The sequence below is a fragment of the Myotis daubentonii genome, chromosome 11 (genome assembly GCF_963259705.1).
Source record: "Myotis daubentonii chromosome 11, mMyoDau2.1, whole genome shotgun sequence".
Lineage (NCBI taxonomy): Eukaryota > Metazoa > Chordata > Mammalia > Chiroptera > Vespertilionidae > Myotis > Myotis daubentonii.
Window position 1 is genome coordinate 3,576,830 of NC_081850.1, and position 23,035 is coordinate 3,599,864.

A 23,035-nucleotide genomic window follows, 5' to 3' on the forward strand; every position below is an offset into this window, starting at 1 on the left:
AAAAGGCAGGGAAAGGCAGGATTCCCCCATGTCCCCAGCAGACCTGTGGCCTTGAAGTTTGTGTTAATGGCAGAGTAGAGATGACCAAGCAAACTCAGTGGTGGATACTTCAGCATACTGTGACAACTTTCGGAGTGTCCCAGCCTTGGGTTCTAAGCACCTCTTAAAGCAGAGCTCTGGCATTGGAGTTTCTAGATGTCCATCAGACAGGAGCTTAGAGGCAAGAAACTTTGAGTAGGAAGGTGGTGGTAAACTGTCTGTGGACCTCAGTGTTTTCAGCCCAGCACGTAGGAAGCATCTACACATTTGGCAGAGGGACTTGGAATCACCGAGGAGCAGGGCAGGTGTGTGTTGTCTGAAAAAAATCCCTTCACACCACTGCCTTCCAGCATCACTGGATGAGGTCATAGTCAGGTTTCCCTGACCCAGTAGTGCAGAGTAAGGAAAGGGGTTTCATATGTTTTTTTGGTAAAAGAAGTATAAAGTAGGCTTTGTCTGTGTTTTTATTATGGAAAATTCTGGGAACTTTCAAAGGGAACAAAATAATATAATGAAGTCCCTATACCCTTCTCCCAGCTTGTTATCAGCATTCTGCTGTTCTTCTATCCTCTGAACCACAATCTAATTCCCCACTACATCTCTATGATGATGATTGGCATCGTTGTTATAGTTTATATTTTAGGTAAAATTTACAGACACTGAAACGCACAAATCCTTGCCTTTTTACCAATGGTTGGAACCATATAACCCAAGTATCATGGCCTCTATCATGACATCAAGCACCCTGTCATCCCAGAAAGTTCCCTGGGCACCTTCCCAGTCATTCTGAGCTTGGAGGGTTTTGTTTGTGTGATAATAGTCTCAGAGTGCCTCAACCGTGTGTGTGTGTGTGTGTGTGTGTGTGTGTGTGTGTGTGTGTGTGTGTTGTCTCCTAGTTCATTGCAGGAGCTGAAAAACATGTCTGAGAGGAGAAAACACCGTTTTTCCTCCTTACGATCTCAAACGTGGGCTTGAAATTCACACTATCAGTTTTTTTTTATTTTGATGAATAAATCTTGTAATAGATGTTTGTAATTTGGAGTTACTAAAATTTAAATGTTTATGGTTTTTCTTTTAAAGAATCCTCGCAAGGCACGTGTAACTCGACGTTTTATTGTAGTTGAAGGCTTATACATGAATACTGGCACCATTTGTCCTCTTCCAGAATTGGTAAGCAACCATGATTTCATTATCCTAGTATTCGGACTCTTTGGCAGTTTGCCTTTTGTTTATGACCTATAACGTATAACATCCACACTGCTGTGCACAATAAGGTCACAAGCACACTCGAATCATACCAGGGAAGTAGAGTAGCATGGAATATCTACCCTGGCCTTTAAAGAGTGATCAAGACTCACCTTTTTAACACCAACTTCATCAAAGTGTAATCCTATATAATAAAAGCCCAATATGCTAAGTGTCCGACCGTTTATTTGACGCGCATTGACTACCAGGGGGCAGATACTCCAACCAGTAGGTTAGCTTGCTGCTGGGGTTCACCGATCGGGACTGGGCAAGATAGGCCAAACACGTCTGGAACCAATCTCCCTCGGTCCCGCCTCAGCCACTAAAATATTTCTTCTAATTAATTTCCTTTCAGTGTGCACAAATCTGTGCACCGGGCCTCTAGTTGACATATAATAAAATAAAAGAAAGTTTTGATAGATGTATACGCCCCTATCACTGCCCCCATAGTTGAAATACAGAACAGATCTATCACTCTGGAATGTTCCCTCATGCCCCTTCCTAGTCAGTACACCCAAACCTGGCCCAAGGCCACCATTGATCTATTTTCTGTTCCTATAGTTTTGCCTTTTGTGTAGAACTTCGTCTAAATAAAATTATATGGTATCTATTTTGTGAAACGTAGCTTTTTAATAAGGAAAGTAATACACTGTTTTTAGAAATCATGACTATTGAGATTTTTTTAAATTGAGGTGAAATTTACATAATATAAAGTTAGTTTCTTTTTTTTTAACTTCCAGTATCATTTTTATTTTTTCAATTTTACTGAAATGGGAATTCACATTTACAAATACTGAGAAAGTTTATAGAACCTAAAATGAGGCTTAAATAGTATGGAGCACTGTCTTGCTACAGTTAATTTTATCCAGATTCTAGGAAAAATAAATGATACTGGAAGTTGGTAAAATTAGCTAAAGTACCCAGCTTAGTGGCATTTAGTTCCTGCACAGTGTGTGCCTTCAATTCTCTCCTTCTAATTCCTTATCATCGCTCCCAAAGAAGGCCTGTGCCATCATGCAGTCACTCCCCATTCCCCCTCCCTCATCCCTGAACAACCACCAGTCTGCTTTCTGTGTGGGTTTACTTATTCTGGGTATGGAATCATCCTAATATATCTCAGGTACAGTAGTCCCCCATTGCCCGCATGGGCACATTCCAAGACCCTCAGTGGATGCCTGAAACTGCAGATAGTATCAAGCTCTATATATATACCATGTTTTCCCTATAAATGCATATATACGATAAAGACTAATTTACAAATTAGGCACAGAAAAGATTAACAATAACTAATGATAAAATAGGACAATTATAACAATCCTATCTAATAAAAGAGAAAAATGGTAATTGGCGTACGACGATACCCTTTTCATTGGCTAATCAGGGCTATATGCAAATTAACTGCCAACTAAGATTGGCAGTTAACTGTCAACAAGATGGCGGTTAATTTGCATATGTAGGCACAATGCAGGGAGGCGAAAGGGAAAGCAGGAAGAAGCCCCCTGCCACTGACAGTGATCGGAAACCCAGGGGGGAGCTAAGAGCTGGGGGGCAGGGCAAAGGCGGCCCTGGGGCCGCCTTTGCCCTGCCCCTCAGCCATGATCGGAGAATCAGGTGCCTTTGCCGCCCTGGCCAGTGATAGCAGGAAGTAGGGGTGGAGCCAGCGATGGGAGCTGGGCACGGTCGAAGCTGGCAGTCCCGGGAGCTAGGGGTCCCTTGCCTGGGCCTAAAGCGGAGCCCACGATCGCGGGGCCGCTGCAGCTGCGGGTCCCTGCTGCCCGGGCCGGACGCCTAGGCGAGAGGCGTTAGGCCTGGGCAGGGGCAGAGCCTGCAACCGCGGGGAGCTGGGGGTCCCCTGCCCAGGCCTGACACCTCTGCCGGAGGCCTCAGGCCTGGTCAAGGGGCCGATCCGGTGATTGGTGATCGGAGGGTGATGAGGGTCAACTCCTCTGGCCGAGGCATCAGGCCTGGGTGGGGGGTAGAGCCGGGGATTGGGGGGATATGATGGTCCCCTTGCCCAGGCCTGAAGCCTGGGTCAGAGGCGTCAGGCTTGGGCGGGGGGTGGAGCCAGCGATCAGAGGGAGATGGGGGTCCCCTGCCCAGGCATGATTCCTGGGCCAGAGGCCTCAGGCCTGGGCGGGGGCCAGAGCCAGTGATCAGGGGGAGATGGGGGTCCCCTGTCCAAGCCTGACACCTCTGGCGGAGGCGTCAGGCCTGGGCAAGGGGCCGATCAGGCGATCGGAGGGTGATGGGGGTCTACGCCTCTGGCCAAGGCATCAGGCCTGGGCTGGGGGCAGAACCAGTGATGGGGGGAAATGAGGGTCCCCTGCCCAGGCCTGACGCCTCTGACAGAGGCGTCAGGCCTGGGCAAGGGGCCGATCCTGCGATTGGAGGGTGATGGGGGTCAACGCCTGAGGGCTCCCAGTATGTGAGAGGGGGCAGGCTGGGCTGAGGGACACTCCCCCCCCCCCACACACACCCAGTGCACGAATTTCGTGCACCGGGCCCCTAGTCCTATATAATAAAAGCCTAATATGCTAAGTGTCTGTTCCAGTTGTCTGTTCAACCAATCAAAGGGTAATATGCTAATGATATGCTAAGGCCGCTCAACTGTTTGCAAGGACATACACTGACCACCAGGGGGCAGACAGTTAACCAGTTGACCGGTCACTATGATGTGCACTGACCACCAGGGGGCAGATGCTTCGATTGGTAGGTTAGCTTGCTACTGGGGTCCAGCTGATCAAGTCTGAGCGAGACGGGCTGGACACGCCCTGGAGCCCTCCCGCGGTCCCTCCCCAGCTGGTCAACCTTCCGCATCCCTCCCTGGCACCGATCGTCAACCTCCCGTGTCCCTCCCTGGCACCGATCGTGCACCGCTGGGATCCCTCAGCGTGGCCTGTGCCCTCTCATAATCTGGGCTGAGGGACCTACCCCTCTCCCCCCCTCACCCCCCCCCCCCCGCCCTGAGTGCATGAATTTCATGCACTGGCCCTCTAGTATTATATAATAAATATAAGTTACGTGAGCTCTAACCAATTTGGCTTGGTGGATTGAGCATCGGCCTACGGACTGAAGGGTCCCAGGTTCGATTCCAGTCAAGGGCATGTACCTTGGTTGCGGGCACATCCCAGGTCGGGTGTACAGGAGGCAGCTGATTGATGTTTCTCTCTCATCGATGTTTCTAACTCTCTGTCCCTCTCCCTTCCTCTCTGTAAAAAAATCAATAAAATGTATATATTTTTAAAAAGTTAGATGAATGTGGTCACTTGTTTCAGGGGTCCCTGGCTGAAGTTTTCCTGTGAGTTCAGTGCTTTCTGGAGCAGCATGTTACCATCAATTGGAACATGTTTTCTGTTCAAGTCTTCTACCTGCAGATTTCACGTCTTTTCTGTCTTAATTAAGCACTTACATACTGTGGCTGTAAGTTCTGCAGATTGAGAACAGCAGAACTAGCATGAATTTCTTTCTTTCTTTAAATCCTCACTCAAGGATATTCTGCCATTGATTTTATTTTAGGGAGAATGGAAGAGAGAGGAGGGACAGACAGAAACATCGATTGGTTGCCTCCTGCACGTGCCTGGGCCGGGGAGAAGCCTGCCCTTGACCGGAATCGAGCCCGGGACCTTTCAGTCTGCGGGCTGGTGCCCTGTCCACCAAACCAGTCTGGCGAGGGCATCTTTCTCCTTCACAAATTCAGTTAGAAGATCATAGATCTTAGCAACCTCAGCATATGATTTTTTTTTTCTTAAGTCAAGAACTTTCACTTTTTCATATAAAGGAAGTGCTTTACAGTTTCTCCTCGGCCTGTCAGGATAGCCAGCGCCACTGCTCTAGCACTGCGGGGCGCAAGCACTGCGACACCTCCACGTCGATCCGGTAACAGACAGCTGCTGTGTGTCCGGTCCTACACGGGTACCCTGGGCAAAGGATGGTGCACGTCCCGGGCAGGACCGAGGGTGCGCCAGACTTCACCACACTGCTCAGAAGGGCGCGGGCTGTTTATTGAATGATGTGTTTCTGGGATTTTCCAGTTAATGTTTTCAGACCACAGTTGAAATGTAAACTAAGCTGAGGGGAGACTATTCACACATGACCTTGGTGTGTGGCTTTGTTCCCTGAGCTCCATGTTCTCCTAGTCCCATGGTCGGTAAACCACGGCTTGTGAGCCACATGCGGCTCTTTGGCCCCTTGAGTGTGGTTCTTCCACAAAATACCACGTGCGAGCACGCACGTACAGTGCGATTGAAACTTCGTGGCCCATGCGCAGAAGTCAGTATTTTGTGGAAGAGCCACACTCAAGGGGGCAAAGAGCCGCATGTGGCTCACGAGCCACGGTTTGCCGACCACTGTCCTAGTCCTTCCACTTGTGGCATGGACCAGCACTCCATGCCTCTGTCGTGCTGAGTAACACGCAGTCTGTGGGTACGCGGCATTTTGTTTTCTGCTGAGTATTTGGGTAGCTTCCACCGTCGGGCTACTGTGAACAGCGCTGCTGTGAACATTTGTGGACAAGCATTTCTTTGAGTCATTTGTTTTCAGAAATTGTGTCTATATATATAGCCGTGTAATCGCTAGATCACATGGTAGTTTTATGTTTAACTTCCTGAGGAACTGCCATACTGTTTCCACAGTGGCTGTACCATGCTATTAATATGGTATAGAACCACTCTTGCATTTGACTATGAAAATTTGAATCTATAAGTCCATAACTTTGAATAAGGATTTAAAATAAAGGTTTCATAGCTAATTTTTCAAGTTTTTGCTATGTTTTGAGGAAATACGGATACATCCTAAATATCAATGAAAGAGTTGTCTTTGTTTTCCTCTCGTTTTCATGAGTATCAAAGACTGATAGAATAATGAGGGGGGACAGGGGCACAGGGAGCCAGAAGAGGCTAGAACGTCTATTGTAGGACTAGGATCCCAGAGCAGTGCGGATGGGCAAGTGTCAGCAGGGAAGCAAGACCGCAAGTGAGGGAGAGGTCATGATGTGCCAGATCTGAGTACAGAAAGGTTACAGGACACAAAATAGGGTTTGACTGTGGATTCCTCTTTGACTGATTTGTTTATTTGTGTACCAGTACTGTCATAATACTATTAAACTAGGGGCCTAGTGCACGAATTTGTGCACCTTGAAAGGAACTGTGGGCCACGAGGCTGCAGTGGGCACAGGGGTGGGTCTCGGCCCATCCTCCCCACCCCTGCTGGCCACTCCTGCTGCAGCCTCCAGTCCCCTCTCTGCCGGTAGCCCCGCTCCCACTGCCGCCGCTCCCACGCGCTGATGGCGCCAACCCAGCTTGCACCGCTGTTGGCACTGAGCGATTGAGGCTGGTGCCAGCAGCAGGTGCAAGCAGGGCCGGCACCATCAGTGGGTGCAAGTGGCAGCTGCTGCCCCGATTGCCCTTCAGGAGCGATAGGGGCTGGTGCTGGCAGCGGATGCGAGTGGCGGCTCTGGTGCTGGCTGTGGGTGAGAGTGGTGGCTCCTGTGCCGGCAGCGAGTGCAAGTGCCAGGCGGGACCGGGGCGTGTGGGAGCAAAGAATTTTCAGTAACTACCAGAGGCTCGCCCTGATGACAGCGACTGGCTGCCCGCCTTGGTCTGGCGCCCCCATTCACCTGCTCCACCATTTCACCACAGCCAACACCCACCATGTTCCACGTATGCCCCCTGATGGTCAGCACACGTCATAGTGACCAGTTGTTAGGTTGTTCCGCCATTCAATCTATTTGCATATTAGCCTTTTATTATACAGGATATACTCTATGACTTTTAAAAACTTTATCATTCATATTAATGGATGGAAAGAGTGTTGAAGAGAGGTAATTCTCCCCAAATAAGTTTATTAATTTTTAATTAAAATCCAGCAAAAAGCTCATTGTTCCCCCCCTGAATTTGATATTGATTAGCAAGATTAGCCAATAAAATCTTGATTAAAAAATAAATTATCACCCAGGCCAGTGTGTATGAGTTGGTTGGGCATTGAGTCGTCCCGTGCACTACAAGGTTGCTGGTTCAGTTCCTGGTCAGGGCTCATGCCTGCAGATTTGATCCCCAGTCAGGCCATGTGCAAAAGGCAACCAATCGATATTTCTCTCTCTTTCTTTCTCTCTCTCTCTCTCTCTCTCTCTCTTTCTCCCTTCCTCTCTCAAAATCAATAAATATTTTTTAAAAATAAAAATCAATAAATTATCTGAGACTTGGGACTTGGGACACATTTTATACATTACTAAAGGCCTGGTGCACAAAATTTGTGCATGGGGGTGGAGGGGGTCCCTTAGCCCGGCCTGCACCCTCTCCAATCCAGGACCCCTCAGAGGATGTCCGACTGCCTCTTGCAGTCCAGGACTGCTGGCTCCTAACCACTCACCTGCCTGCCTGATCGCCCCTAACTGCTCCCCTACCTGCCTGATCGCCCCTAACTGCTCCCCTGCTGGCCTGATTGCCCCTAACCACCTCTGCCTTGCCCCGCTCCTGGGACCCAGGATTCCCTCCTCCAGCTGGTTGCAGGCACCTAGGACCTGGGCTTCCCTCCCTCTGGCTGGCCACAGGCACCCAGGACCCGGGCCAGCTTCGCCCAGGCCAGCCACAGCCTCAGGACCATGGGTGGGCGGCTTGTCCCTCTCCTGGGCCACAGCCTGGCTGGTCCTCATTCCTCTCTTGCGAACTCATTTGTGCCTGGCTGGTCCCCATTCCTCTCTCCCCAGTGCTGAGTATCTGGGCCATGAGGGCATGACAACATTTGCATATTAGCTCTTTATTATATAGGATTCCTATCCTTTTAATGTAAAAAGATCCTTTTCCCCCCCCAAATCTGTTTTTATTGATTTGAGAGAGAGAGAGAGGAAGTGAGAGGGAGATAGAAACATTGATCGGCTGCCTACTGCATACTCCTTACTGGGGGGTCAAGCCCATAACCTGGGCGTGTGCCCTGACTGGGAATTGAACCTGTGTTCTCCTGATGCATGGGATGATGCTCACCCAATTGAGCCACACTGGCCAGACAATGTGAAAAGATCCTAAAATTATATCTTTAGTAATCAAAATACATGAGTCATGGGAATGTTTGAGAGGTCAACTTCTCATATCATATATATAAAAATTTAGTGGTTTATAATCACTGTATTTTAATTCAGTTGTGAAATTGATCCTGTACATATCATATGGGATAATTAAACTCTAGAGGATAAAAAAAACCTATAAACAAACATGCACATGTCCAACTTCCCACAGTGTAAACAAAAATATAAAAGGCACGAAATGCTTAGAAGAAAATACAGATCAATACGCATCCGAACCTTGATGGGAAAGGACTTTCTTCTAAGCCTGAAAGGAAAGGGGAAATCTTTTTCTGCATTAAAAAATGACATGGATCCAAAGTTAAAACACAGTGCCACTGAGGGAGGGAAGAGTGAGTACGTTTCCCCAGGAGTTTTTGTGTGATCAGACCTGTACTTAACTGATAGGTTATCTGTCTATACTCATAATGGCTCACCTTGTACTTTTTTAGAAATTACATTTTGAAGCATCACAAGTCAGTGGATTGTCGTTACTGACGTTCTCAGGTTCTGTAAACCTGCTGCAGGCACTGAATTACAGACCGTGAGCTGTTGCTCCTGGGCAGACACAGAGGTGGTTCTCGGCAAGCCTCTGCTCACCATCTTCTCCTCAGTCCTTGAGTCACAGCCTCATTTTGTGTGTTTCTGTTTAAAGACACCCTCTTTAATTGATAGTGTTGATTCACCAGCGTTGAGCTCTGGCTGACAGCGCTGTGACTCCCACCTGCAGGAAACTCATCTAGCTCACGTGTTTTCTCCACGGGGCACATCACAGCCTCTCGCTGAAGAACAGCACTCGGCACTCCACCTGGGACCACTTTAGACAACAGGGTCACCAACAGAAATGTGGCAATAAATAGACTGTGAAAAGAGCACTTGCTTACAATATGAGCTGAAGCCGCTCCTGTGCAGCACAGCTGGGAAGGGTTTGTCAGGTGACTCCGAGTTCCCACTGCTCTGCCCTGGGCCTGGAGGACGGATTTGGGGTTACAACTCCATTTCAGCAAGTGGGCAGTTCACAGATAGGAATGTGCCTGTCTTGAGGAGCAGCTGCGTGCTTTTTCTCCCTTGTCATGTTAGGGTAATTTGTTCTTCCCAGGGTGTTCTCTTTGCTACTCCTAATCAGACTTGTAAAGCTCTGTCTTATTAACACTTAGGTTCAGTTAAAATACAAATACAAAGCCAGGATCTTTCTGGAGGAAAGCCTTTCGTTTGGAGTGCTGGGGGAGCATGGCCGAGGAGTCACTGAGCATTTTGGAATCAATGTAAGTTTTCCCTTTTTGGAACATGCCTCATACCGGAAATGCGCAGTCCCATCCTGCCGGGCAGGTTCACAGCACAGGCAGTGCATGCACGCGCAGGGCCCGCCGCTCTGGTGTCTGTCTCCTCACAGCCAGGAGGGTCGCGTCCCCGCAGGCTGCCAGCTCAAGGCGCGTCATAGAGTCTGTGCTGTGTTCATCGGGTAGCATTGGATCCGGGTTCTGCATCTGTGCTCTAGGAACAGTTGCATTTGCCTCGCATTGTTTGTAAATTGTTCACGATGATGAAGTGGCAAAAGGGATAAAGTGAAACACTTTCGGGAGTGCTTTGAACTGTCCGTTCTTTTAACGATCTATTGTGTGTGTCCATCCTCTGTTTTCACATACGTAGCTTGTAGAGCCCAGGTGTTGACATGATTATTGCTGAAATCTCACTAGGCTTGAAATTGGACTTTTTTAATTGAGGAATAATTGACATGGTCCCTCTTTTCTGGCAGATTGATGATATTGATCTCATCAGTGCCAACATGGAGAATGCACTTGCTTCCATTGGGGGCTTCTGCTGTGGCCGGTCTTTTGTAATCGACCATCAGGTAGGTTCTTTCTAAAACAAGCTGCAGCTAAAACTCCTTCTCCTTGTCACCACGAACTGTGACTTATAATTAACATTTCATTCACAGTTAATCACAATTTTTTTGTTGTTGTTTTGTTTATCCTCACCTGAGGTTATTTTCTCCATTGATATTTAGAGAGAGTGGAAGGAAGGGGCAAAGGGGAGAGAGAGGAGGGGGGAGGAAGGGAAGAAGGGAGGGAGGGAGGGAGAAACATATTTATGTTTTTAACTTGTTTCTTCTCAGCGCCTTTCCGGTCAGGGATACTGCTTTTCTGCCTCGTTGCCGCCCTTGTTAGCTGCTGCTGCCATTGAGGCCCTCAACATTATGGAAGAGAATCCAGGTATAACCTTCGAACCCAGGAAGTCAGACTGCAGGTTACATTAGCCCTGGTCCTATGCGCTTTTTGGAGGAATTAGCTAGAGATAATGTGCCAGTCAGCTCTGGGCTGAGTCTTACTCTTGGCCTGACTGGAGAGGAGCAGGGCGGAGCGCTGCTTCCCGTGTGGGTGGGCGCAGTGCTGGGCCTGTGTCGTCTGTTTATCTCTTTTTTTTTTTTAGAAATTAGCCCAAGTGTGCTACTAATTTTTGTTACATATAATTTTATGACTGTCTAACTTCCCTTCTGCTTTTAAATCATCGATTGGATTCTAGTTTACGACCATTAAAATCAACTGAATTTAAAACGTGGCTTTGGTTGTGATCATGCCTCCTCACCAAAGCCTGAAACAGAATTTGAGAAATAGGCATAACCTGGTGTTTCTTGAATTTCAAATTTTCTAAGTTTCTAAATTTTTAACTTTGGGTTTAATTCAGAGAATTGGGAACCATGAGTGTTTTCTGGGCACATTCCCACACCTGCCTGGCAGGTGGCCTGGCCTTCCAGCCTCCTGCTCAGGTAGTTTAGTTTTTCAGTTTTTCTTGAGGAAATGGAAAATATCAAGGAAAAGATCATAAAAATTATTACATACAGTCTCTATTTTTTTAAAAATATATTTTATTGATCTTTTACAGAGAAGAAGGGAGAGAGATAGAGAGCCAGAAACATCGACGAGAGAGAAACATCAATCAGCTGCCTCCTGCACACCTCCCACTGGGGATGTGCCTGCAACCCAGGTACATGCCCTTGACCGGAATCGAACCTGGGACCCTTCAGTCCGCAGGCCGATGCTCTATCCACTGAGCCAAACCGGCTAGGACTTGAAATGGATCTTTAAAAAATATTTTTTGATTAGTAATACCAGATTTTCCAAATATGTACTTGACCTTGAACAACATGGGTTTGAACTTCCCAGGTCCATGTGTATGCGATGTTTTTCAATAAATACCTGCACCATCTTCCATTGATTTGAGGATGCTGAGGTCCTACTGTGTGCATTGATCTGTGCCATGTCATATGCATCTGTGGATTTTGGTATTCCCCACAAATGCCAAGGGACAACTTAAGTTTTTAAAAGTCAGAAGTTAAACTCAGCCTGGCCAGTGTTGCTCAGTGGTTGAGTGTCAGTCTATGAACCAAGAGGTCAAGTTTTGATTCCCGGTCTGGGCACATGCCCGGGTTGCAGGCTCAATCCTTGGGGAGGGGAGGGTGTGCAGGAGGCAGCCAATCAATGATTCTCATCATTAATGTTTCTATCTATCTATGAAATGAAGTAAAACTATATATCCCATCTAATAAAGAGGTAATATGCAAATTGACCATCACTCCAACACACAAGATGGCCGCCCCCATGTGGTCAAAGATGGCCGGCAAGGGAGGGCAGTTGGGGGTGATTGGGCTGGCAGGGGAGCAATTAGGGTCAATCAGGCCGGCAGGGGAGCAGTTAGGGGGTGATCAGGCTGGCAGGGGAGTGGTTAGGGGCAATCAGGCAGGCAGGCAGGCAGGCGAGCAGTTGGGAGCCAGCAGTCCTGGATTGTGAGAGGGATGTCCGACTGCCCAGTGGGATTGGGCCTAAATGGGCAGTTGGACATCCCTCAACGAGTCCCAGATTGGAGAGGGTGCAGGCTGGGCTGAGGGACACCCCCCACCCCCACCCCCGCACGCATTTCATGCACCAGGCCTCTAGTATATTATAAAAATTTTTGACTCAGGTTTTTTAACCCTTGCATTGTCCAAGGGTCACCTGTACTGAGGAATGTTTTTTTCACCAGGTATTTTTGCAGTGTTGAAGGAAAAGTGCAGACGAATTCATAAAGCTTTACAAGGGTAAGTTTTCTGTTTTCAACCAGCTTAAAGTTTACCTGCTCCACATATAAACAATTACTGGAAAATTTTCAGTGTCGTCTCTTTAGTTTGGAGTATATTTGATAGGCTCAGGTCAGTTTGAATTGCAACTAAGAAACCAAAACCTCAGTTCACTCAGATTTGTCTGTCTGTATGCATGAAACCAGAGCATCCACTGTGTCGTTATTTTAAGGAATCATGATTGTTTTTCTAAAGAGTGATACAAGCTCAATAATAAAATATGCTAGCAGTGCACAAGATAGAAACAACGCATGCCCGAGCGCGCAGCCGCCAGAGTGGTCAGCATGAGCTCTGGGCACGCCACGCCTGTAGGAGTAAGCGGCCGGCACGAGCTGCTCGTCGGTGGCTGTGCACGTACTGTCCGCAGGCCTTAGGAAATTACTAAGCTGTATTTCAGGTTCATATGAGAAAAAGAAACAAGTGAAATTGGAGTGAACCTGATGAGTGGCTTATTTGTTTTAATGACACAAGAACTTCAAGATTCCTCGAGTGAAAGAAAATAGAGGCTGGTGATGTTTCAGGCAGATCTCTGGTCTTACAGAACATGATCTCTCAGTGCCCAGGGGGTTTCTTCCTGCCTTTTCTAAGGGGAAACCTGCCCTTTTGGGGATGTAAGGCATCTCTCTGTTGCCAGATATGGAAACTAGAAACTTTTGTAAAAGAAAAGGCCAGGCGAAAGGCGAGCAGCTCACAGCTGTGCCAGGTAAAGGAGGGGCAGAAGTGAGTCACGTTCTGGGTGTGTCTGCCTCAGCATAACGGCAGTTCTTGCATGATTTGTGGTGGAGAGGCACCGTGTGTGTGCTTCCAGTCACGCTGGTGATGAAATGTGAACGTACAGCACAGCTCAGCCGTGCGTCCCGTCAGCCCAGGAGCAGGTGCCTTCTGCTGCTGGCAGGGTGCTGGGCTTCGTTGGCAAGGCTGGCCCTCCACTCTCCCCAGCTCTTGGCCACCTTTTCCTCTCTCCAGTGTGTTTACCACTCTGTCTCTCCATCTGCGTTGAGCTGCAACCATGCCTCCTGCTCTCACTGGAAACTCCCTCGCCTCTCCGAACAAACCCATGCACTTCCCGGCTTCTGAACCCATCTCCCCTTGTGTTACAGCCAAGGAAATGCTCTCCAGGCGTCACAGCTCTCTTTCTAAAGGCGGGTGTGGCTTTGGTTGTGCCTCCTCCCCGTCCTGAGTCCTGTGATGAGCATTCAGCTGCACTGTCCTCTCTGTAGTGTACTTTCCTTCCCCTGACTTCTCCTTCACCTCCGGTAGCTAACCCGCTCTGCTTCTCCGTGTAGCTCATCTCCATGCCCTCGCCCCTCATCTGCACTTGAAACTCCTGAATCTGCCTCTGCTCTCACGCTTCTCCCAGACGGTGCCCGTGGAGGCCACGCTGACTGCCTCCTTGCTGCATCCGGCACAGTCTTCTGAGCTCCTCTCCGTGGCACAGGCGCCTTCAGCACAGTGACCACTTTCCTCCTTGCGGCTCTCCTCCCTGGGTTCTGTGACAGCACCCGGTTCTCCTCTGCCTCTGAGTCGCCTCATGGTTTCCTTTGAAGCCTTTCTGTTAGCACCCTCCTCTTCTGGGCGTCGTCTGCGCTCCGCTTTCCTCCGGCACCTCCTTGGAGGATTGTGTGCTTCCATCCTGCACTTCCATCGTGACCCCTCTGTGGGCAACTCACGGATTTGCGTCTCCAATGTATCCCACTCTTTAGGGCTCCAGGCCTCACGTCCAGGGCTTATTACTAAGTAGTTCTACGTGGAGGACTCCACAGGTGGTACCTCAGACCAGCCCGCAGTAAGGCAGGTGTGGGAGCACATCACACAGGTACCCAGATATTTAGAGATAACAGCAGATAAAACAGCGAGGACGCCAGTGTGGCAAGAGGGGGAAAGGCCAGGGCATGCAGGGCTTGGAGGCTGTGACAAGAACCCGGCTCAGATAGGAAGCTGTGGCCTGGTTCTGAGCAAAAGATGGCAGGATATGGGGGGGGGGGGGGTCTCTCTTTTCCACATCCAGCACGGAGAGAATGATCTGGTTATTCAAGTAGAGGCACTGGGGATTGAGAAATGAAATAAAGAGACAAGACACAAAAATAGAAGGAAAAGCTGGGGCCGGGTGGGACCGCTGTCCTCTTCTGACTGAGAGACAGACAGACCCAGCACTGAAGCAGCGTGTTTATTTTATAGCCCAAATGCCAGGAAGTTACGTCAGTAAAGGGTCTGGCGGGTGGGTTTGTCGAGCAGTCAGGAACTCGAGGGTGTGGCTCCACCTCAGGGCCCCTCCCACAGGGCGGGGCACTTGGTGTCCCTTGGCCATTAAGCCAGGGATTGGGGTCAAAACTGGCTTGCCAGTCAGAGAAAGGAGAGTCCTATTCTTTCCTGGTGCTTGGCTGGATCTATAATAATAAAACCCACTCCCCGACACCTGGGCAGCAAAGGTAAGAGTCAATGCTGAGAACACATTGCCGTCTTGGTAAGATGTGTATCCAAGGCTCGGCTCTGCCGGTCACCTTGGGTTCAGTTGACCATATTTTAGGAAGCATGCCCATGTGTCTTCCCTGGGGGGCCCTCTACAGCAGGACATGACTGAAGGCATCATAGCAAAGCCACTCTTCTGCTGTGTGAAGTAGATAATAGTCTACGGTAGCGGGTACCCAGGCAGAGACCAGCAAGGAGGTGGTGCGGTGCTGCATGTAAAAGATGACGGGGACTTTGACCTTCCTACCAGCAGTGGATTTTGGATGGAGTTTGAAGCTGGATTTGCCAGAAGTTCGTATTCCAGTGAGTGAGAAAGAGAAGATGCAAGCTTGAGCTTAATGTTTTTGGTCTGAGTAACTAAGCAGAGTTGCTAGTCCGTGAGATGGTTAGGACTGCTGGGGGCAGTGTGTTGGGCACGGTCAGTGGCTGTGTTAAGCTGGAAATGCCATCAGACGTCTGGGAGATGTAGCCGCTTAAGTTTAAGGAAGAGGCCTCGGGTCAATTGCATATAAATAGTATTTCAAGCATTTCCATGTGAAGCGGTCAGGAGCCAGAAGGAGACTGAGAAAGAGTGAGGAGAGTCCAGTGAAGAAAGTGGCGCAGGCCACAAGTCCCCGCTGCTGCGAGCTGGGCCTTCATTTCCCGCCTGGAGGCGGAGCAGTGTCGGGAGGAGCAGGTGCAAAGGCCTGACAGAAGCAGGATCCGGAGAGACCGGGAGGGAGAGATGGGACACAGTCACATGACAATTTTGAGGAGTTTGGCTGTTCAGAGAGACAGAAAGGATGGTGACTGGAGGAAGAAAATGAGTCAAGAGAAGGAAGTTTGTTTTGATGTTTGCACGGTCAGTTTATAAAAACACCACCTCCTTTCTTCACTAGTTGGTCTCTGTCATGTACCATGTCTCACTTGCACCTGAATGTGGTTTTTAGCCATCTCTTCTCCTTCACTGGTTTACTTGTTCAATCCTCGGGCTGTTTAAATACTGTCTGTTGTTATCTCTGTATAACTCTTGGTATATGTGCTGCCAGAGTGAGCACAAGTCACCATATAAGTTTGGCAATAAGTTCAAGTTTCACCAGAAATAATTACTAGAATTTTAATTGTAATTGCATTAAATGTTTTGATTAATGTGGAGTGTATTTGTATCCACTTATTTGGATTTTCCTTTGTGTCCTTTAATGGAAATTTAAAATTTTTCTCTAAAGCTTTTTTATCTTATGGACCGTTAAAGGTAATTAGTAGGTATCCTAATGATTTTATTTCTATTATAAATAGGATTGTTTTTTCTTTTATATTTTCTTTTTAATTATCACCCGAGGATATTTTTCCATTGATTTTTAGAAAGTGGAAGAGAGAGGGAAAGACAGAGAAATATCGATTTGAGACAAACACATCGATTGGTTGCCTCCTGCACGCACCCTGACCAGGGCCCAAGCTGGGAGGAGCCTGCAACCAAGGTACATGCCCTTGACTGGAATCGAACCCGGGACCCTGCAGTCTGCAGGCTGATGCTCTATCCACTGAGTCAAATCAGCTAGGGCTATATTGTCTATTTCTGACTTACAAGAATGTTCTTGTTTTCTCTAAACTAATCTTACATTCAGCAGTAGTTCTTTTTCTAATTGATCTTAAATTCTAGTAGTTCTTTTCAGTCTGTTGTGATGATGCACATAGAAATCCTATTATCTGCTACTAGAGGCCCGGTGCATGAAATTTGTGCACAGGAGAGGGGTTCCCTCAGCCCAGCCTGCACCCTCTCCAATCTGGGACCCCTTGTGGGATGTCTGACTGCCCATTTAAACCAGCAGTCAGACATCCCTCTCACAATCAGGTACTGCTGGCTCCTAATTGCTCGCCTGCCTGCCTGCCTGCCTGATTACCTCTAACTGGCCCCCCCGCCGACCTGGTCGCCCCTTACTGCCCCCCTGCTGGTCTGGTTGCCCCCAACTGCACTCCTCTGTTGGCCTGGTCGCCCCTCACTGCCCTGTCTGCTGGCCTGGTCGCCCCCAACTGTCCCTCTGCCGGCCTCGTCACCCCATGCAGCCAGCTTGTTCATTCGTTTGGTCGTCCCTCACTAACCCCCCTGCCAGCCTGGTCGCCTCATGCAGCCTGCTGTTCAGTCGTTTGGTCGTCCCTCACTAACCCCCCTGCTGGCCTGGTCGCCCCACACAGCCTGCTGTTTGGTCGTTACTGTGACAGTGTCCCGGACAATTTGCATATTCCTGTATTATTAGTGTAGATAATGTTTTTTCTCTTCGTAATCCTTAAATAATTTTAATTATTTTTCTTCTCTTATTGCATTGCTCTGGGTCTACTGAACAGGCAATTGTAGCAAACATCCTTCTCATTCCCAATATAAAAGTGTTTTCTTTATTCAGTATAAAACATCATACAATAGGGTTTTGGTGGGTGGCCTTTTTCAAATTATTCCTAGATTTGGAGACTTTTTAAAAATTATAGAATTGTCTCATGCTGAATTGCACTGATATTTACTTATTTATTTATTTGCTTATTGTTGACAGTATTACAGACGTCTCCCTTTTCCTCCCTCTCTACCCCGCTCCGCCCAGGGCTTCCCCATGCTGTCGTTTCTGATGGTAGGCCTCCCTTGCATTTCTGACTAAACTCCTACTCAATTACAATAAGTTTCTACACTAATATATTTAGTTAGCTTGTATTTTAATTTGAATTTTTATATCCATAATTGTAATTTAAATGGACCTGGGGAGTATTATGCTAAGTGAAATAACCCAGTCAGAGAAAGACAAGTACCGTATGATCTCACTCACATGTGAATCTAATGAACAATACAAACTAACGAAGTGGAGACAGACCCATGGATACAGAGCACAGACACAGCTGTCGGGTAGAGGGTAGGGGGGCCAGGTGAGAAGGGTGAAGGGATTAAGCAAAAAAAAAAAAGAAAGACTCATGGACACAGACAGAGGGAAAGGGGGTGGGGGAGGTAGAAGGGAGTAAAGGGGAGATACGTGGTGGTAGAAGGAGACGACTTGGGGTGGAGAAAACAATACAATATTAGATGATGTTTTATAGAATTGTATGCTTGAAACACACAATGTCACCCCAATAATTAAATAAATAAATAAATAAATAGTCCTATTATCTTTTTTGTACCAACCTTTCATAACCCAGGAATCAGTGTTCTGGTAGCCTCAGTAAATGAAGGAGCAGTGTTTCCACCTTCCCTGCGTTTTGAAGCCATTGTGTAAGACCAGGTCCCCCCTGAGGTTCTCTAGCCTTGGGCCTTTGTATTGGGTGTAGTCCGTGGTAATCTCTCTGTCTGCATTATTTCCTCATTATATTTCATGTTTCTTTCTTTTCCATTTTTATGGTAAACTTTCCAGAAATTTGCCTAGCTCATTGTCTTTAAATTTAATTTTGTTTCTGTTTTTATCGTATTTCCCTTTTTTTTTTTCATTGATTTCTTTTTTGTTTTTTTTGCCTTCTTGGAATTTATTCTTACCCTTTTTTTAGCTTCTTGAATTTAGGTTATTGGTTTTATTTATTTTCCAGTAAAGATAAATAGTATCTAAGGCAGTGATCAGGGGGTCACTTCCATGTAATTTTGTGAGTCCCCTCTAATCAGTGATCCTCCTCCTCATCTCAGAGGCTGCACCTGGGAGAAGGCAGCAGCCTGTGCTCTCTGATCCTGGGGCACGAGCGGCTGCGTTCCAACAGACACGTGCCCAGCCCTCCCCCGGCTGGGTGCACGCACGGGCCTCGTCTGAAAGGTGGACTGCTCTGTCCTGGCACCCAGCCAGTGCTTAGTATTTAAACATTTTGATAAAATAATATGCTTTCCAGAATTTTATTCAAAAAGTTTAATAGGCCCTGAAACAAGTTTTTAAGCTTCTGAGCTCAGGCTATAATTCTGTGTCCACTTGGTTTTCATTACACTTTCATCTGCTCTTCAGTCGTGGCAGCCAGAGAGGGGGCACTGCGTTTCCTTCTCCCAGCAGCCTGCCCACCTGCTGGGTGAGCGAGCCCTTTGTTTGAAGCGCGGGCTCAGGTGGGCTATAGGTGTCCTGTGTGTATTACGGAAAACCTGGCCTTTTAATTAATATAAAATGCTGTTTGGAAGGCAGTTTTTTAAAGTCCCCCCCCTGAGAATATATGACTTAAAAACAGTTGGTACTTTCTTATGGACAAGTTTAACACATTCGGAGTTCACATAGGATATGGGTTTTGAACGCATATTATTTTGCTTGTACATCAATAAAGAAAACTAATCTAGAAGGTTCTCCACACTCCAGAAGCCCTAGATTCTAAGACTCCATGATTTCAGTTTGCAGCCTGGCTTATTGAGAAGTCATAGCATGGCGCGTGACATTCAAAGAAAGGAGGCAGTTCAGTAATGTGCAGGGAGGTTTGAGGCCGGGCAGGGCTCCTTCCCGCAGGGCGCATGCTGCTTGGCGTGTGGTGGACAGGATACTAGTAAAAGCTGTGGAGTCCTAACCTATCTGAGGAATCAGGCATGCTGCAGGTGCTTTCTGTGCTCACTTCATTCTGAGGGGAGGATAAGTCTTTTCGGGTGAAACAAAATAAATGAGAGCAATCCAAGGTGCTTAGCCTAATCTATAATATTAAAAGCATAATATGCTAATTAGACCGGACAGCCGAACGACCTTCCAGACGGACCTCCTTTCCGACGAAGCCCCGGTGGCGGGGGCCGAGGCAGAGGCGGTTAGGGGCGATCAGGCAGATAGGCGAGCAATTAGGGGCGATCAGGCAGATAGGCGAGCAATTAGGGGCGATCAGGCAGATAGGCGAGCAGTTAGGGGCGATCAGGCAGATAGGCGAGCAATTAGGGGCAATCAGGCAGATAGGCGAGCAATTAGGGGCGATCAGGCAGATAGGCGAGCAATTAGGGGCGATCAGGCAGATAGGCGAGCAATTAGGGGCGATCAGGCAGGCAGGTGAGCGGTTAGGGGCGATCAGGCAGGCAGGTGAGCGGTTAGGGGCGATCAGGCAGGCAGGTGAGTGGTTAGGGGTGATCAGGCAGGCAGGTGAGTGGTTAGGGGCGATCAGGCAGGCAGGTAGAGTGGTTAGGGGCGATCAGGCAGGCAGGTAGAGTGGTTAGGGGCGATCAGGCAGGCAGGCAGAGTGGTTAGGGGCGAGGCAGGCAAGCGGTTAGGAGTGAGGGGTCCTGGATTATGAGAGGGTGCAGGCTGGACTGAGGCATGCACCAGGCCTCTAGTGTCACATAAACATGCATTACCATTGGTGCCAGGAGATGGGTCAAAATCACCCTTAAAACCTTTCTCCCTGCGAGTTCGGTTTCCTAAGAAGGAGGAATATAAGTGTTAGCTCAAATAAAATTTAAAAGTAAACATGCAAATAAGGACACTTTTCAATCAAAACATATTGCTGATAGTCAGATTATACCATTGTCAATGTCAGCAATTCTTCCTGTAATTTATGAGATTAAAGATGAGATACAGACTAAAGACTTAGATGATAAGCAAGGACACAGTGTTACCAGTGGTGATGCGCAGTTGGAGGAGGGAAGGAGACAGTAAGGTAGACCATGCATGTCAAACTCAAAGGCTAACGGGCCAAATAAACAAGGTTTAAGTTTATGCGGGCCGCAAAAAAAAAAAGCTTCAATTTTCATAGAAACATAGGTTTATTTCAATAGAGACATGTTGAATACAAAGGGCTGAATAAATGATTCATCGTTAATGTAAAATAACTGAACATTTTTATAAAAATTAATATTTTCTCTTGAACATTAACTTACCAGACACTGAATAATTGCACAGATTAATAAACATAATGGAAATAAACCTATTTTTCTTGTTCTCCGAAAGCGAAATATTTCCTGTTGCGCACAACAAACTAGTCAGTCTAAGACTAATGATGTGGCCATCCACTGCTAAAATATTCGCTGCTAGTATTAGTGGAGAGAAATGGGCGCCTGCGCATAAGGGAAATGAATGCTACACGATTATAGTAACCAGTCATTAGCGAACGTTGTAGTTCATTATTAATAACTAGGGGCCCTCGCCCTGGCCGGTTTGGCTCAGTGGATAGAGTGTTGGCCTGCGGACTCAAGTGTCCCAGGTTCGATTCCAGTCAAGGGCATGTACCTTGGTTGCGGGCACATCCCCAGTCAGGGGTGTGCAGGAGGCAGCTGATCGATGTTTCTCTCTCATCGATGTTTCTAACTCTCTATTTCTCTCCCTTCCTCTCTGTAAAAAATCAATAAAATATATATTTTTAAAAATAACTAGGGGCCTGGTGCACGAAATTCGTGCACTGGGGGGAGGTGTCCCTCAGCCCAGCCTGCCCCCTCTCACATACTGGGAGCCCTCAGGGGATATCCTAGTGACGGCTTAGGCCTGCTCCCTGCTCCCCTTGGGGATAGGGCCTAAGCCGCAGTCTGGCCTCCCTTTGTGGGAGGTGACCGGGCTGATCAGGGGAAGGCACCAGCCCCATCACTGCGCTGCTGCAGCCACTGCCAGTCACCGCAGCCAGCAAGGTTTTCTCATCAACACGGACTCCAGTCCCTTTACCATGAAAAAATGACAACTTTCTTTAGGCATTTTCAAGATGTGTCTTTCATATAATAATAATTTCTTTATTATTTTTTCTTATCTTCACCTGAGGATATGTTTCCATTGATTTTTAGAGAATGTGGAAGAGAAAGGGAAAGACAGAGAGAAACATCAAAGTGAGAGGAACACTTTGATTGGTTGCCTCGTGCATGAGCCCTGACCTGGGCCCCGGCCAGGGAGGAGCCTGCAACCTAGGTACATGCCCTTGGTCAGAATTGAACTCAGACCCTGCCATCAGCAGGCCAAGGCATTATCCACTGAGCCAAACCGGCTAGGGCAGGATATGACATTTCTTAGCCCTCCAGCAGTGGACCTTCGTTTTTTTCACCAGGAGTGTGGTGAAAAACCCTAGATCACCTTTTTGGATTCTTATTACCCAAGTTACTAAGAATATTACCAGTGGCATACAGGGAGCTTAGCCAATGAGAGGTCAGAAAAGGTGTTTCCTCTGTAGTTCACACCAATCGCCAGCTTGGCCCCCCAACCCCCCCGCCCCAGGCCTGACGACGCCTTTGACAGAGGCATCGACCCCCATCACCCTCCAATCACCGGATCAGCCCCTTGCCCAGGCTTGACGCCTCGGCCATAGGCATCAGGCCTGGGCAGGGGACCCCCAGACCCTCTGATTGACAGCTCCGCCTCCTGCCCAGGCCTGACGCCTCTGGCCCAGGCTTCAAGCCTGGAAAGGGGACTCCCATATACCCCCGAACACTGGCTCAGCTCCCCCCCCCCCCCCCAGGCCTGATGCCTCTGGCCCAGGTGTCAGGCCTGGACAGGGGACCCCCTCCGATTGCCAGCTCCGCCCCCCGCTCAGGCCTGACGCCTCGACCAGAGGCGTTGATCTCCATCACCCTCTGATTGCCGGATCAGCCCCTTACCCAGGCCTGACACCTCTGCCAGAAGCGTCAGGCCTGGGCAGGGGACCCCCATCTCCCCCCGGTCACCGGCTTCTGGGGCTGACCTGCGGCCCGGGATGGCGACTGGCACTGGTGGCTGCGCTGTCCTGCCCTGCCTGCAGTATGCAAATTACCCGCCATCTTTGTTTGTGGTTAATTTGCATATTGTGCTGATTAGCCCATGGGAGGTGTAGCGAAGTTACAGTCAATTACCATGTTTGTCTATTATTAGATAGGATTACGTATAATAGGATATTGTAAAAATTAAGTTATGAAATTTTTATTAAAACATTCTTACATACCGTTATATTGGCTGGGCCGCAAAAATATTCGCTGTGGGCCGCAAGTTTGACATGGTAGGTGTAGAGCAGCGGTTCTCAACCTGTGGGTCGCAACCCCTTTGGGAATCGAACGACCCTTTCACAGGGGTCGCCTAAGACCATCGGAAAACACATATATATTTACATATTGTTTACAGTAGCAAAATTACAGTTATGAAGTAGCAATGAAAGTAATTTTATGGTTGGGGGTCACCACAACATGAGGAACTGTATTAAAGGGTCATGGCATTAGGAAGGTTGAGAACCACTGGTGTAGAGCATGATGGTGCAGCCCCTCCGTGCACTGGGAGTGACAGCTG

The 23,035-nt window shown here is 48.1% G+C and overlaps 1 protein-coding gene across 4 annotated transcripts in view; it reads left to right on the forward strand.

Moving 5' to 3' along the window:
- The window catches only part of SPTLC1 (serine palmitoyltransferase long chain base subunit 1), a 94,451-nt gene that overhangs the window by 65,873 nt on the left and 5,543 nt on the right, over positions 1 to 23,035 (forward strand). Inside the window, exons 8-12 of one of the 4 annotated variants that reach the window (XM_059656329.1) lie at positions 1,120 to 1,209; positions 9,496 to 9,603; positions 10,095 to 10,190; positions 10,455 to 10,551; positions 12,359 to 12,413. In XM_059656329.1, the coding sequence (XP_059512312.1) occupies positions 1,120 to 1,209; positions 9,496 to 9,603; positions 10,095 to 10,190; positions 10,455 to 10,551; positions 12,359 to 12,413 (446 nt within the window). Of the gene's footprint in view, positions 1 to 1,119; positions 1,210 to 9,495; positions 9,604 to 10,094; positions 10,191 to 10,454; positions 10,552 to 12,358; positions 12,414 to 23,035 lie in introns of those variants that run through there. The other 3 variants (XM_059656330.1, XR_009447563.1, XR_009447562.1) reach the window with 3 other exon arrangements.